This window comes from Paramormyrops kingsleyae, chromosome 19 (assembly GCF_048594095.1).
Source record: "Paramormyrops kingsleyae isolate MSU_618 chromosome 19, PKINGS_0.4, whole genome shotgun sequence".
NCBI classification, from domain to species: domain Eukaryota; kingdom Metazoa; phylum Chordata; class Actinopteri; order Osteoglossiformes; family Mormyridae; genus Paramormyrops; species Paramormyrops kingsleyae.
This window is the reverse complement of record NC_132815.1, coordinates 15,054,531-15,068,322: the sequence shown is the minus strand read 5'-3', so window position 1 is coordinate 15,068,322 and position 13,792 is coordinate 15,054,531. Positions and strand designations below refer to the sequence as shown.

The following is a 13,792-nucleotide window of genomic DNA, read 5'->3' as shown; positions in this document are numbered from 1 at the left end:
ACCATGGGTAATGAGTATTCTGACATAGCCTGACACGCCTCTGTTTGTTTATTGTCTTCAGATTTTCTTTCATTACATGGCCTAGCCTGAGGTCAAGGATTTCGGCTTCATACGGAAGGAACAGAACACAAAATAAACCAGCAGTCTTTTTCATATCCACTTATTTAATGCACTGCCTCACTGAAAATGAATTTCCGTATTGGCCCATGAGGGGAAAGAACTTTCGACAGGTTAATAATGTGGCCGTGTTATCCTGTAGCATTAGGGCCGCTTAACTTGTGGCGAAGTGATACATGAATGCAGCCTACTCACGCCGCATAATCAGCATCGCTGGTGTTCTTCCACGCTGTGTGTGTGTGTGTGTGTGTGTGTGTGTCATATGATGCTATTTTATTGGGTCACTGTGCTGTTATTTATGTGCATAATACTGCAAATAAATACCGAAATTGAAAACAAAAGTTGTATCACATGATTGGGATATGAATAATTCATTAGGAATGAACACATAGTTAAATACAGTATTAATACTATGACGGTTCATTAGGGAGCATCTGAGCCAGCGTTCAAATGGCATCTCATCTCCATGTCCGTTCCCAAGGGCTTCCATCGCCTCGTGAGTGGTAAACGTCACTCCTCTGTGTGTTTGAAAAGATACCAGGTGACCTCTGACGGTGACCCCAGTGCGGCGACAGCTGGCAGACAGGAGCCTGAAGCCTCTGCTGCTGATCCTCTGTCTTTTCAATCTGCTGCAATATCAGATAGAATGGCCGTAAAAAGACACCATTCATTTGCACCAGCTTGATCCCCCCCCCCCCCCCCGCGCAGCTTTTGCTGGGATGGTCACCTGGTATCTTTTCCTCCTCATGTATGACCTTTAAATAGACACTTTTTACTTTGGGTTTATCTGCTACGTCTCCACAGCCATCCATTGATCCATTGTGTGTCTCTGTGTATATCCCTGTGTGTGTGTGTGTCCCCGTATGTGTGTGTCTGTGTGTGTGTCGTGTCCCCGTGTCTGTGTGTGTGTGTGTCCCCGTATGTGTGTGTCTGTGTGTGTGTCGTGTCCCCGTGTGTGTGTGTGTGTCCCCGCGCCATGTGTCCTCATCAGCAGGTCTCCCCAGGGACCGGCCGCCTCACACAAGCCCTCTGAGGAACACGCTTTGATAGCCGCCTATGTGATTCGCCTGCAGAATAATGCACGGTCAGTGTCGGAGCACCGCGCAGACCCAGGGCCCCGGCTTTGAATGTCCCATAAGAAAGAGACGCCCCTCCCCTGTCAGGCCCACGGTCACAGGACGACAGCCACATGATATTACTTTACTTGATTGGAGTTAATGAGGGTGGTGCTGCCTGCCGTTTCTCAGCAATTGATCAGAAGGCTGCGATGTTTCCATCTCTGTCCAAGGCTCTAACCCCCAATAATGGGAGGTTTTCACTCCACCAGGGGTGGGGGGGGGGTCTGATTTCTGTTCCTCACTTTAATTATGTTTCAGAAGCTGTAGTTAAATCCCTGTGGAATCTCTCTGTCGCAGTGTTAAAGATGCTTTCATAAATCTGTTCGCCCACAGCGTTCACGCTGAACATTCTGAACATGTGTGATTTCTGATATCTGAGTGCCGTCTTACCAAAAGACTGTTGTCTGTTCTCTGGCTGCGAATGATGTAACATTAACCAGGTCAGACTGGCCAATGTCTAATATGCACAGAATTAGTTTTATAGTTTCAGTCTAGGGCCTGGATGGAATAGTCCGCTGGTCTACATTACTAACCAGCAGTACAGGTACTGGGGGGGCACGTGGCTCGGTTGGTGGTCTTGACGCCTGGCCCCCTCTCTACAGCACCCTGGACAGCCCCAGCCGGCTGGACGAGGAACATCGCCTCATCGCCCGCTACGCCGCACGCCTCGCCGCAGAGGCGGGAAACCTGCCGGTGAGTCGGAGCACATCTGCTCTCTGTGGTCCCTCATTACACTCGTCCGACGTTCTCATGGGTGAAACGGCAGCAGATGCCGCCATTATCCGAGCATCAGAGTAACTGTGGCCGGGACCGGCAGCTGGGCTGGTGGTGTTGCGTGATGGGGGCGGATTCACAGTATGCTGTAATGAAGAAGTTAGCAGGAAGTGGTCAAACACCCCCCCCCCCCCATTCTCACCATTTTGAGGATACTGTAGTCCAGGGTTATTCAAATCACGGTCCTCGAGGTCTGAACACTGCTGGATTTCCAGCCTTCCTTTACCTGTCAGTCAGGTGTGAAGCCTCTGACCAATCAGAATCAGTAATTATTAAACTAACTACCTGGAAGAACTGAAAACACGGCCTGGATTTGGAATCGAGGTCCAGATTTGAAGAGCCCTGCTGTAGTCTGTCCGGATTATGTTTTGCTTGGGCCTGTTCTAGTATTTAGTCTAAGGGAAGGCAGGTAGCCGCCTCAGAAGTGGTGCTGTCTGGGGTTGCAAAGAGAGATGGACAAACACAATAGAGTATCTTTCTGAAAAGGGAGTGGAACTGGAAGAGCTGAGGCTGTGAAGGCGAGCTTGTTATGGAGCATGGCGGCCTGCAGGGAAGATGGAGGCCAGCTCTTTCATCCCGGCTCCTGAGAGCTTTTGCTCTTTGGGATTACCCAGCATGCACCGCTCGGTCCTATATCCAATGAGGGCGGAGGGGGGTCAGAATACAGAGCGTCTCTTTCCTAGACGATAAGCCATCCCACGTCTTGCAGAAGGCGTACTGTGGAAGGTGGACTTTGTTATCCTTGGTACCGTAGGTTCAAATCAGTTGGGTGGCATTGTGAGGATTAGAAGAAGCAACACAGGTGAGTCTGTCTCAGGCCGTCTCAGAGCTTTCCTCTCGTTTAGCGAGATGGGAAGGGTTTTGCTGGCTTTCTTAAGAGAGCAGCTTTGCTTTAGCTGCTTGTGAGTCGTCGTCCTGCCCGCGGCCTCGCCAGATCTATGCTAATCAGCCCTTGTCGGTGTTATCGGTGTACGGCAGGGTCTGCTCCTGCTGTCCTCCTTCCAGGCGCCTCCTTCCAGGCGCCCACGGAAACACAACAGCTGGCTGTTTACATATCTGTCCAGGAGCATTTCTGGGTCGGCTGCTGAGTCGCACTGCTGCAGAAGCACTTTTCGCGGTTGGATGGCCAGCAGCCGTGTGAATAGGGGCCTTCATCATGCAGGTGTCAGGTTCCTGTCCCATCCTCCATGCCTCTAAGACTCAGTTTGGGGGGGTGGAGGGAGACATGGACCCTAATAGTTTGACTCCAGTTTCTAAAGGTTAGGTGTGCCCACCCCCAACCCTGGAGTGCAGTTAACCACCTGGCATTTGACCCACCAGTGAACTAACTAAGCTTCTTTTAGCTTCTCTTTGCTGAATGCTTGTTCATTAGCTGAGCGTGTTGTGTCATTTTAGCGCCTTTGTTTGTGTGTTTCGTCGCTCCTTCCCCATCCAGCAACGCCCTCCAACTGATCTGACCTTCAACTTCGATGCCAACAAGCAGCAGCGACAGCTGATAGCTGAGCTGGAGAATAAAAACAGGTAGGCAGGGCTGGGACTGCCTGTCTGCTGGGGGGGGGGGAGCTGATGGCAGGTGTCCATGTGTCCTTCACACGTCGGCTGTGGTTTCTCAGGGAGATCCTGCAGGAGATCCAGAGGCTACGCCTAGAGCACGAACAGGCCTCCCAGCCCACGCCGGAGAAGGCCCAGCAGAACCCTACACTGCTGGCAGAACTGCGGCTCCTCAGGTGAACGACCCTCTCTCTCCGTCCACACCTCCATCTCTCTCCATCTCGTTCCCATTGAATTAAATGATTTTTCATTTTCATGCTGGTGTTGTTGGGATTCACTGCCCTCTAAAAGGTTATCCTCCAATTCATGCTTAGATTTTAAAAGGAGATCAGCCGTCACTTCAGTCTCTGGTACTTTGTGTCTAGTCGTTTCTTCATTGTTATATATACACAGTAAAAATTACGCACTTGTTAAGGGCCAGCTGAAGAGAACCTGTTTCTCGTTAAACTTAAAGTTCAAGGGTCATTAGAGTGACTGTTCTGCCCATTTTCCACCTTCAGAAGCTGTTCTTTTAAAACCCAGCTTCCTCAGTTAGTGACTTTTCTTAAAACAGCTCTTAAGTGAAACAGAGCACGTTCTTGGGGTGGATCTCTTCCACCAAACTCCTTAACCTGAAGGTGAAACTGTACCTTTATTTAGGTTTTTTTTTAGCTCAAGGGTCTGTCATTGAATATGACGTTTGTCTTTAAATTTTAATCTTTTTTTGTTCCTGCCTTAAACCTTCACACACGTCAGTATGACCAGTGTGTGTCAGCAACTTTGAGTTATTTTGTACGGTTTGGGTTCATGCGCGTCTCCTGCCCACGAACACAGCAAGCTGAGCGGAGTCTCTGCCAGCCTGCGCTCCTGAGAACCTGTTCACCTCCGGCTCCCTGTCAGCTTTGCTTTTCCTGCTGAACACCTCACTGGCGGTTATTTTTGCGGCAGCTTGGCTGCTGGGGCGCCGTGTTTCCCGAATGGTGAGCCAGAGTATAGCTACCACCCGCCAGCTCGGTGTTCATCACACCTGCCAGTAGGATCTGGCCCGTAAGCTTGCGAGACCTGCCCAGGTTTGCATCGCAAGCAGAGGGCAATGATTTGGGTGCCCTGGTTTTTTTGCATGTTAAAGAACTAAAAAACTCTTTTCTTATGTAGTAGTCAGGATGATCACATATTCTGTGCTCAGTGGCTAAAAACCCTGTACTGTGTGACTTCAGTGACATTAGACTCATCTTGGTTTGTGGGGTTTATGCATACAGTTTTGTATTGAGTTGGAACTGTTATTCACACAGAATAACACTAATGACTGAAATTTTGGTGCAGTGACGGTGTAATATGATCATGACGATGGGCTGCATCTTCTGGACCTACCTTGCTTCGTCAGGGACGTTTACCTGTGACATTTTGTGAGATATTACACCCCCTAGTGGGGGCTACAGAAAGCATGTTGACTTGGCACACAGTTTGCTCTGTAAATGTCAGGCAGGAGAGCCAGGACAGGGACGTGCCAGAACCCATTTCCGTCAGCAACACAGCAGATATGGCAGAGCCGCTGAATGCAAATGAATTCACCCAGAATGCCGAGGCCCAAATGGTCTTTATGTTTATAGACATCTGCTGATACAGGATAATTATAAAAACAGCCACAGTCACAATGGGTTTGAAGGGTTATATGTTATTTGTCATCAGGATTATGTCATACCTTACAGGGAGCTGATGAATGTGTCCTCCTCTCAGCCAAACCCCAAGGGAGCTGCACAGAAACGTGGCCGGCTGTTGTGTACCCCGCCCCCCCAGGCTGGGGGCTGATAGTTAGCAGCAGAAACCTTCTGGCAATCGGATCAAAGTGCCGGTTCTGACCCGTAGAGTCGCATGGACAGGGCACTGACACGTGTTTGCACAACGGCAGGCAGAGGAAGGACGAACTGGAGCAGAGGATGTCAGCCCTGCAGGAGAGCCGCCGAGAGCTGATGGTGCAACTGGAGGGCCTGATGAAACTGCTCAAGGTAGGCGGTGCTCCCACATCACCCTGCCCCCAGCCAAGGCCGCCTCCCCCCACATCACCCTGCCCCCAGCCAAGGCCGCCTCCCCCCACATCACCCTGCCCCCAGCCAAGGCCGCCTCCCCCCACATCACCCTGCCCCCAGTCAAGGCCGCCTCCCACCACATCACCCTGCTCCCAGCCAAGGCCGCCTCCCCCCACATCACTCCACCCCAGCCAAGGCCCGCTTCCCTCCCACATCACCTCGCCCAGCCAAGGCCCGCTTCCCTCCCACATCACCTCGCCCAGCCAAGGCCGCCTCCCCCCACATCACCCTGCCCCCAGCCAAGGCCGCCTCCCCCCACATCACCCTGCCCCCAGCCAAGGCCGCCTCCCCCCACATCACTCCACCCCAGCCAAGGCCTGCTTCCCCCCCACATCACCTCGCCCAGCCAGGCCCGCTTCCTCCCACATCACCCCACTCAGCTAACGCTCTCCCCCCACATCACCCCGCCCAGCTAACGCTCTCCCCCCACATCACTCCACCCCAGCCAAGGCCCGCTTCCTCCCACATCACCTCGCCCAGCCAAGGCCCGCTTCCCCCCCACATCACCTCGCCCAGCCAGGCCCGCTTCCTCCCACATCACCCCACTCAGCTAACGCTCTCCCCCCACATCACCCCGCCCAGCTAACGCTCTCCCCCCACATCACCCCGCCCAGCTAACGCTCTCCCCCCACGTCACCCCGCCCAGCTAACGGTCTCCCCCCACATCACCCCGCCCAGCTAACGCTCTCCCCCCACATCACCCTGCCCAGCCAGGCCCGCTTCCCCCCACATCACCCCGCCCAGCTAACGCTCTCCCCCCACATCACCCCACCCAGCTAACGCTCTCCCCCCACATCACCCCGCCCAGCTAACGCTCTCCCCCCACATCACCCCGCCCAGCTAACGCTCTCCCCCCACATCACCCCGCTCAGCTAACGCTCTCCCCCCACATCACCCCGCCCAGCTAACGCTCTCCCCCCACATCATCCCGCCCAGCTAACGCTCTCCCCCCTCATCACCCCGCCCAGCTAACGCTCTCCCCCCTCATCACCCCGCCCAGCTAACGCTCTCGCCCCACATCACCCCGCCCAGCTAACGCTCTCCCCCCACATCACCCCGCCCAGCTAACGCTCTCCCCCCACATCATCCCGCCCAGCTAACGCTCTCCCCCCTCATCACCCCGCCCAGCTAACGCTCTCCCCCCACATCACCCCGCCCAGCTAACGCTCTCCCCCCTCATCACCCCGCCCAGCTAACGCTCTCCCCCCTCATCACCCCGCCCAGCTAACGCTCTCCCCCCTCTGCACCCCGCCCAGCTAACGCTCTCCCCCCACATCACCCCACCCAGCTAACCCCTCTCCCCCACATTGCCTTGCCCAGCTGAGCGCACCTCCCCCCCCACCCCCCCACTGTACCCAAGTCACAGACCCCCAGCCTGTGAGCCAGTGTGGCTTTTCGTTGAGTAATCAGGATGCCTTACAGGAGATCTGTCACACTATATCTCTGTCTTCACTCATCAGGCTGGAGACCATGACACTAAAGCAAGTCTCCTCCAGAGGAGTCCACCTGATCCATTGCTAGTTCTTAAATGACTAAGTGCTAATTTAACATTGTGTCTGTAATTTTAATTGTTTATAGAGGATAATTGTGCAAGTATTAAGTGTTTTTAGTTACGTAATGGTGCAATGTACCATCTCCAGCACTAGAGGGTAGTGCTGCACATTCAACTAATATACATTTAAAAATACCAGCCCAGTTAAGGATCAAGAATATTTTTGTCATAATGCAATTATACCTAAATTTACTCTCTAGGACGACATAAATTACACAGCAATCAACACTGCATTCAATAAAGAACATAGAATACAGGTATATGTTGACTGGGGCCACCAGTCACAAGTCAGTCTGGGCGTATCTTCATATTTATGAGGAGAGTGGAGACTCTAAGTACAGTATTGTAATGTACCCACAGCACTCGACAGCAAATAATAATGCAAATATAAAATCACAGCACTTTGTAATTAGATTCCTTTTACGTTACATTGTGAAGTCAGAAGCAGTAGGAGCTGAGAAAGACGACAGTGGCTGAAGCTGTGATTATTTTTTTTTAATTGTACAGTAAGTTTCTTTTTATGTAATGAAGTAGCACAATAGAGATACTGTATCTGTCATACCTGCTTATTGTAGCTGTCCATCATATATACGTTGTATGATTACCGTAGTACAAGTTAGATATGCGCAGTGGCACATTATTCAGCTGGGCCTGTTAAGGTTAATAGACCCGCTAACGTCCCACTACGTCAACCTCACACATAAATGCTATCAGACGTTACTCAATAGGACGTAAGTCAACGGATACATGTGTGCAGAATGTGGTACTCACTGAAAGATTATCATCAATAAATAAGCTTGTAACATATTGCACTTTTGATGTAAGTAACCGTACAAACATATAGTGCATGAAAAACATTTGATATATGAAAGTATTGCAGTATAGTTTATTGAGAAACTCAAAGTGGAAAACTTCAGGGTGATCTGTGATGTCATAAGCGCTTTAATGGTACCTGTAGAAAGCCAACCCATCCCAACAAACCCTGACCATTTCAGGGGTAAATAGTGGGTCAGACTGACGTTCTGATAGATTGCTTTAATTATAGCAATGTGAAGTAGCTCTTGGTGCAAGCTTTTGATCAATGTTTCTTTGCGTGTGGATGAACTCTGCATGTTTATCACTCGCGGACCTGCTTTTCCCCTCTTCTGCTCTCTCCGCATCTCCTGTGCTGTTTACTGACTCTTTTTATCTTTCTTTCTGCTGAACGCTGGCTGGTAGGATGAAGAACAAAAGCAGGCAGTAAGTGTCTCCTTAGCTGCGTACCCAGCTGAGTTCAGATCAGCCTCGCTGGAACGCTTACATGCTGTCTCTGCCGTGTCACGCGAACATCACACTCTCGCTGGGTTGGGGTTTCTGCCGGTTCCAGGCTCTGACGAGATGCCTTTTCTGGACACCACACCGTTCGCCACGCCTGCTCACAGACAAGTCTCCCGTCTGTTGTCCCATCCATCATCCCTGAAGTTTCATTGTGCATGTGACAATAAAGATATTCTGTTCATCGTGCAGCACAATGAAGAGACACCTTGATATCTTTTGTCATCAGCTTTGCACAAAAGGCCTTTTAAAACACGTTAAGCACACGTATCGATACCTTGAAAAGAGGGTGTTGCGTGTTTTAGATTAGAATGGAAGCATTTCATGGTTTCTCAGTGGACTTTGGAGTTAACTTGGACCACAACGTCTCCGTTTACCCACACATGGGGCAGGTTTGTGCAGAGCCAACACATCCTTCTTGGCGTTCTGAAATGTGGGACTCATCAGATAGCTTCTTTAGTGTTACCCTTTCATGTGACATGCTGCTTTTCCTCTGGGCCGTGGTGGAGCTGTACTTTATTTTGTCTTTATGGAGTTCGGTGACATCGGAGCACATCGGTGTGATGTTATCCCCCTCGGCCAATCACACACTGCGAGGCAGGGAGATCTGTTTTTGAAGCATTTGCTGTCGTGCTTAAGCCGACTGCCATCTGCTGCACTGCAAGCATAGAGGACGTGTAAAAACACACAGAACAAGGGAGAGGCACCTGTGGAATAGCAGGGTCCGATTCCAGCGAGGGGGGGAAACTCGTTTGGGCTGTTTTAACAGGCTGCACACCCCTGTTTCAGAGCCCCGTGTCCCTGGGCCTCACAGAGGTTTCCAGAGGCAGCTTTGACGTTTTTCCTGTAAAACCAGAATCCCCAGAGTATGTATGGTGCAGCTCAATTCTAGTCTAACGTCCAAGCACAGTGGAGGTCCCAGCACCTTCCATTACGCAACATCAGCCTCTGATTACTTGTACTTTGAAACTCTGCCAGCGCCTCTCCTGATAAATGATTTTTCCTAACAAAAGTGGTGATTTTTAAAATATTTCTGTCTCGCCCACCCCGACTCTTTCTGTGGTCATTACTTTTCTTCAAGCATTTGCTCTGTTGCAGCTGGAGAGGGATCAGGGTAGGGAAAGTCTATCCACATCTGTTTCAAAAAAAGGTTGGGGGGGAAAAAAAACATGTGACCTGGATCCAATTTATCCGCGATGATTACTGTGTGCAGTTTGTCACCCCTGATTATCTCCACCTGCCTGTGGGACTTTTGGGGTGGGGGGATGGGCTTGAGCCCGAGAAACTCTGTTTCCTGTGCTACCTGAGCCCCTCACCCCCCATCCACACGATACCCGCTTTTGTGCTCTGCTCTTGCTGCTTCCCCACTGTCGTGATGTGATTTCCATCCTCTTAATCATTATTGCAAATCTCACGTCCTTGTATCCGGGCGCAAACATGCATTTCTGTTATTCATAATCCTACAACCGAATGTTTAAAAACATATGAATTGCATGTGGTTTTAATTCAGCCCAGGCCATGGGACTTGATTTTACTAGATATGCTGAGTGCAGTTATTGTTCAGGATTCTGCTGGACATTTTTTTTCTATTACTTCTGGGAAAAGATAGGAGAGACTCATTGTAAAAAAAATATATATATATATATATATATATATATATATATTTAAATGGATGAAATCTAACGTTATGAATGTTTGGTAAACTGGCTTATTGAAGTACAGTGGTACCTCGGTTCTCGAACTTAATCCGTTCCGGACTCCTGATCGAATCCTAAAAAGTTCGAGTTCTGATCGAATTTCTCCCATAAGAAATAAATAATGGAAAACCAATTAATTGGTTTCCGGCCCCCCAAAATTACACCTAAATATGTTTTTTTTTTTTTTAAGCATTTAAACACAGAATGAACAGGATAAAACAAAAAGAGCATTTCTTTCTTAATGGCTTCCAAAACGATAAAGATCTTATCCCAACATTACCCCTGTCCTGCCCCGATCGTCCACTCCTTCCGTGTGCCACGCCCCCTCGTTAACATCGTGTGGGATCCCCATGTGATCAGCTGTTTCTGGTTGTTGTCACTACTCCTCTATATTAAGTCCGCGTTTCAGTTTGTTTCCCCAGTCCGGTCATTGGGTGTGTTCGTCTTGCTTACAGTCCTGACTTAAAGCAACGCAATTCTGATCCTGACGCAATGCATTACGGTTAGATGCAGTGCGACCTCTCACCCGGCTGCACAAACTGGAACCGCCTCCGTGACGACACACCTTTGCCCTTATTGGCTGAAGAGTTTAGTTACACGCATGATGTTTGTATCCCAGGCAGTTCCGATTCGTAATCTGCTATTTCTCCCGAATATCACGTAAAGCAGTGAGAACTGGTTTTCAGTTAATTTACCTGGTAAAATAAAGTTTAAATAAATTACATAAATGCTCTAATAGCACACGTAAGTTAGTGGTTTATTTATTGTTAGTTACTTTAATGTTGCGCTGCTTTATTCGGTTAATCGTCCAGTCTGTAAAGAACTTTTAAGAAGGCATTCAAGTAAGAGTTGCATTGTAGTATGACTCATTTCCTGGCGTGTACAATTTATATTAGGTCAGCGTTCACGGTTCGACTTCTGATATTCAGATGGAGTTCTAGGTCAAACTGGTTTGTTTGACTTTCAAGAAATTCGAGTTCTAGTGAGTTGGAGAACCGAGGTACCACTGTATATGAATAATTTCTAAGTCTGTACCTGAGGGAAACCAACCAACTGCCTTCTGTGCACTGCTGCTGTTGGCCGTGGTCTCTCCGTGACAGTGGGTTTCTCTGTGGGTCTCTCCGTGACCAGTGGGTTTCTCCGTGGGTCTCTCCGTGACAGTGGGTTTCTCTGTGGGTCTCTCCGTGACCAGTTGGTTTCTCCGTGGGTCTCTCCGTGACAGTGGGTTTCTCCGTGGTCTCTCTGTGACAGTGGGTCTCTCCGTGACAGTGGGTTTCTCTGGTCTCTCTGTGACAGTGCTGCTATCCACTCCTCTTCATACTGGTCATCTGTCACGTGACAATCCTCTTCTTGCATGCTGCAGATTGGACAGACAAAATGATCCGTCTTGCATTTTTTACAGTTGTGACTTTAAGCTTTTAATAATAATAAGGTACACAAATGTTATACACTGCAGTGGTGCGTGCGTTTGACAACCTTCAGTGACCCGTGTCTTTGACAAGCCCCAGTAATGCACGGATTTAATAAGCTGCGGTGTTGTGCGTATGTGATAATCTTTGCTAGTGAATTTAGAAGTCTTCAGTGATATGCAGATTTGATCAGCTTCAGCTGCGGGAGTCCGCATTTTGATGGTGTCGTGCATGCCCTGCGAGCTGCGGACAAAGCCACGTGTCGGTGCGTTTCCTCGATGATGCTTCCTGAGGACTACATGGTGTCTCAGTCTGTCTTCTACTGCACCCTGATCTATCTCCACCGTCTCCCTGTCCGTCAGGCGCAGGCGGCCATCTCTCCTCACACGTCACCCAGCCATGGTGGTGGCCGTCCGCTGCCCATGCCGGTCCGCTCCACGTCCGCCGGCTCCACCCCCACACACGGTCCCCAGGACTCACTGGCAGGCGTGGGAGGGGACGTCCAGGAAGCCTTCGCTCAGGGTAAACAGACCGGCTGCTGTGTCTCCTCACATCACCCAGCTGCATGGAAGCAGGAAGCTGACGTGTTTGATGAGCGCATTTGGTCTATAGATTGTAACGGCTCATTGTGACGCTATGAAAATCCGATAGGCGGGTTCCTGATTCCAAAGTATCTCATCCTCAGGTCTTCTGTTTACCGACGGTCTCTTTGCCTTCCAGGTCCCAGGAGAAATCTTCGTAACGACCTGTTAGTCGCGGCCGATTCTATCACAAACACCATGTCGTCCCTGGTGAAAGAGCTTCATTCTGGTACGGCCGTCCTTCTGTGGTGCCCTGAGCTCCTGAAACTGCACTTCGGTCTAAATATGAAGCAAAAGCCGACTGTAAAAGTCAACGTCTCCGTGGCCTTTATGTCACTGTTTGTCACTGCCACTATACTCCCGAAACCCTGATATCAGCTATGGAGCTGAAAGTCTGCTTTAATGGTTCCAGTCCTTTGCAAGGAAGCGTCCTGTGATAGTGAGCCGATGGATGTTTTTAATCAGCAAACATGAACGTCACAAAGTAAACCATATGGATAAATTAGCATAATGTGTGATGATGTTCGCCGGCTGATTGAAGTGCCACCGTGCTGCCAATTGTGACTCGTTTTCTCTCTGATCACGAAGTTGAGGACGGTTGTGAGGAAGAGGAGGAGAAGATGCTGAATGGGAAGGACCGGGGTGAGTCAGAGCGTGGCTCATTCTCTGCTCCCTGTCTGCAATACAGCCTTTATATCAGCAGCCCAGTCTGCCGATTAAACCTGATGCTTGGCAACATTTTTGTTACGTATGGTAACAGCAAACTTTTCTCCTGATTTTGAAAGTTCTCCAGCCCTGTTGCTGCTTTCGAACATAAACTGCAAGCTTTTGAAGAACAGGTCGGGCGTCATAAACGCGTCGCCTGGTTTACTGGCCAGGTCTCGTCCGGCATCTCGTTACAGTCTCGTTAAATTGAGCAGCAGCCCCCTTTGTAAAGCGGCCGGTCTTTGTACCTCGCAGTACCTCCAGCTCGACTTCTGACCTCCTGGCAGTTATGAATTTTATGGATGTCGGCCTGCTGACTTTTAGTGGTTCTTCTAAGGGGTTAATATGGCGGATCCGGATGCAGATTCCCTTTCGCGCTCGGCCCTGTGACTTGCTGTTTCCCGCATATGTTTCCCCACATGGTGTGACAGATATACCGTCCTCACGCTGCAAAGATAAAAGCATCCTTCTGTGTTCTACTTTGTAGCATTAGCATGTCTGAGGAGAGTCACCTGACCAGACCCCATGTTTCAGCTGTGGGACCTGTAACCAGGGGCAGTTTTGTTGCTTCTGGGGCCCCACTAATAAGTCACTTTGGGCCCCTCTTAGATGTTTCAAAACCTAAAGAAATAGCTAGCAAGTAGAATCAGTAGATTGAGTCCAGCTAGCCAGTTAGCAAAACGTGTTGCTATAGTGTGTCTTTTTAGTTAATATTTAGTGTAGTGACTGTTTGTGACCAACAGAGGGCCCCCAAGCCTCAGGGGCCCTGCACTGCCACTCCGTGTATCGTGTTTCATATGACCATCTGGAAGTCTGTGACATTACGCATCATGTTCCTCTGTACTTTCTAGGTTAAGCAGAAATAGGACGTGAGGAGTCGACCCAAGTAAGTCTCCTGTAGATTTTCT

At 49.8% G+C, this 13,792-nt stretch overlaps 1 protein-coding gene across 7 annotated transcripts in view; it reads left to right on the top strand.

Moving 5' to 3' along the window:
• The window catches only part of dtnba (dystrobrevin, beta a), a 62,795-nt gene that overhangs the window by 46,253 nt on the left and 2,750 nt on the right, over nucleotides 1-13,792 (top strand). For 5 of the 7 annotated variants that reach the window (XM_023826562.2, XM_023826561.2, XM_023826564.2 and 2 more), the window contains 11 exons: nucleotides 545-613; nucleotides 1,109-1,201; nucleotides 1,838-1,928; nucleotides 3,445-3,530; nucleotides 3,623-3,736; nucleotides 5,449-5,545; nucleotides 8,397-8,417; nucleotides 11,961-12,120; nucleotides 12,319-12,408; nucleotides 12,768-12,821; nucleotides 13,736-13,770. In XM_023826562.2, coding sequence (XP_023682330.1) covers nucleotides 545-613; nucleotides 1,109-1,201; nucleotides 1,838-1,928; nucleotides 3,445-3,530; nucleotides 3,623-3,736; nucleotides 5,449-5,545; nucleotides 8,397-8,417; nucleotides 11,961-12,120; nucleotides 12,319-12,408; nucleotides 12,768-12,821; nucleotides 13,736-13,740 — 880 coding nt within the window. In that variant the 3' untranslated portion in view covers nucleotides 13,741-13,770. The remainder of the gene's footprint in view (nucleotides 1-544; nucleotides 614-1,108; nucleotides 1,202-1,837; nucleotides 1,929-3,444; nucleotides 3,531-3,622; nucleotides 3,737-5,448; nucleotides 5,546-8,396; nucleotides 8,418-11,960; nucleotides 12,121-12,318; nucleotides 12,409-12,767; nucleotides 12,822-13,735; nucleotides 13,771-13,792) is intronic. The other 2 variants (XM_072702480.1, XM_072702482.1) reach the window with 2 other exon arrangements.